The sequence below is a fragment of the Condylura cristata genome, unplaced genomic scaffold, assembly GCF_000260355.1.
Source record: "Condylura cristata isolate star-nosed mole 26May11 unplaced genomic scaffold, ConCri1.0 scaffold00050, whole genome shotgun sequence".
NCBI classification, from domain to species: domain Eukaryota; kingdom Metazoa; phylum Chordata; class Mammalia; order Eulipotyphla; family Talpidae; genus Condylura; species Condylura cristata.
The window spans coordinates 1,886,923-1,887,643 of NW_004567151.1; the positions used below are offsets into that span (position 1 = coordinate 1,886,923).

Genomic DNA, 721 nt, shown 5'->3' on the forward strand with positions numbered 1-721 from the left:
GACACACCACGGCCATCGGCAACCCGCTGGCCCGGTGTGCTGACCGTCCCATACGGGGGGGGGGTGCAGTGGGCGCGGGTGAGGCCGTGGTGAGGGCCGTGCTGCGCTCTGCTCCGCCTCCCGGGCCTGCTGGACCACACAGCTGCCCACGCTGGCCCACGGGCGCCGTGGACCGGAGAGGCAACAGAAACAGGCCCCAGCGTCGGGTGAGGTGAGGCTGGGCAGCAGCCTCCTGCTACCCAGAGGCGGCCCTGAGGTGCCAACATGGACACTGCGGGGACCCCCAGGGGAGGCCCTGAGGTCACGGCTCCAATCTCAGGTGGCCATCACGGGGAGCTGCCGGTCAGTGCACCAACCCCATGTGGCCACCAGGGGGAGCGCTGCACAACGCGGCCCAACCCCAGGCCCTCTAGGGGCCCCCCAGGGCTTCCCCCACCCCTGCCGGGTCCTCTCCTTCCCAGCGTGAGACCCAGACACTCACTTTGACGTCCTGGGCGTCTTCCAGCCTCAGCGTGGACAGCAGGAGGAGCGAGCAGACCCAGCACAGCAGCGGCCGCTGCAGCTGGGCCACGCCGAAGGCCATGGTGGTGTGCAGGAGCAGCAGGCCGAGGCCCGGGGCGCCCAGCACGCGCCAGCAGGCCCCGACCCCGTACAGGGTGAGGATCCAGGGTCTGTGCTGCACGGGCGCGGAGGGGCGACACGTGAGCCGCTGGCCGCGCCG

General features: G+C 72.0%; 1 protein-coding gene across 1 annotated transcript in view; it reads right to left on the reverse strand.

Moving 5' to 3' along the window:
• Nucleotides 1-721, reverse strand: part of HHAT (hedgehog acyltransferase) — a 28,817-nt gene that overhangs the window by 10,920 nt on the left and 17,176 nt on the right. The window contains exon 5 of the mRNA XM_004694913.2: nucleotides 482-676. Within this exon, the coding sequence (XP_004694970.1) occupies nucleotides 482-676 (195 nt within the window). The remainder of the gene's footprint in view (nucleotides 1-481; nucleotides 677-721) is intronic.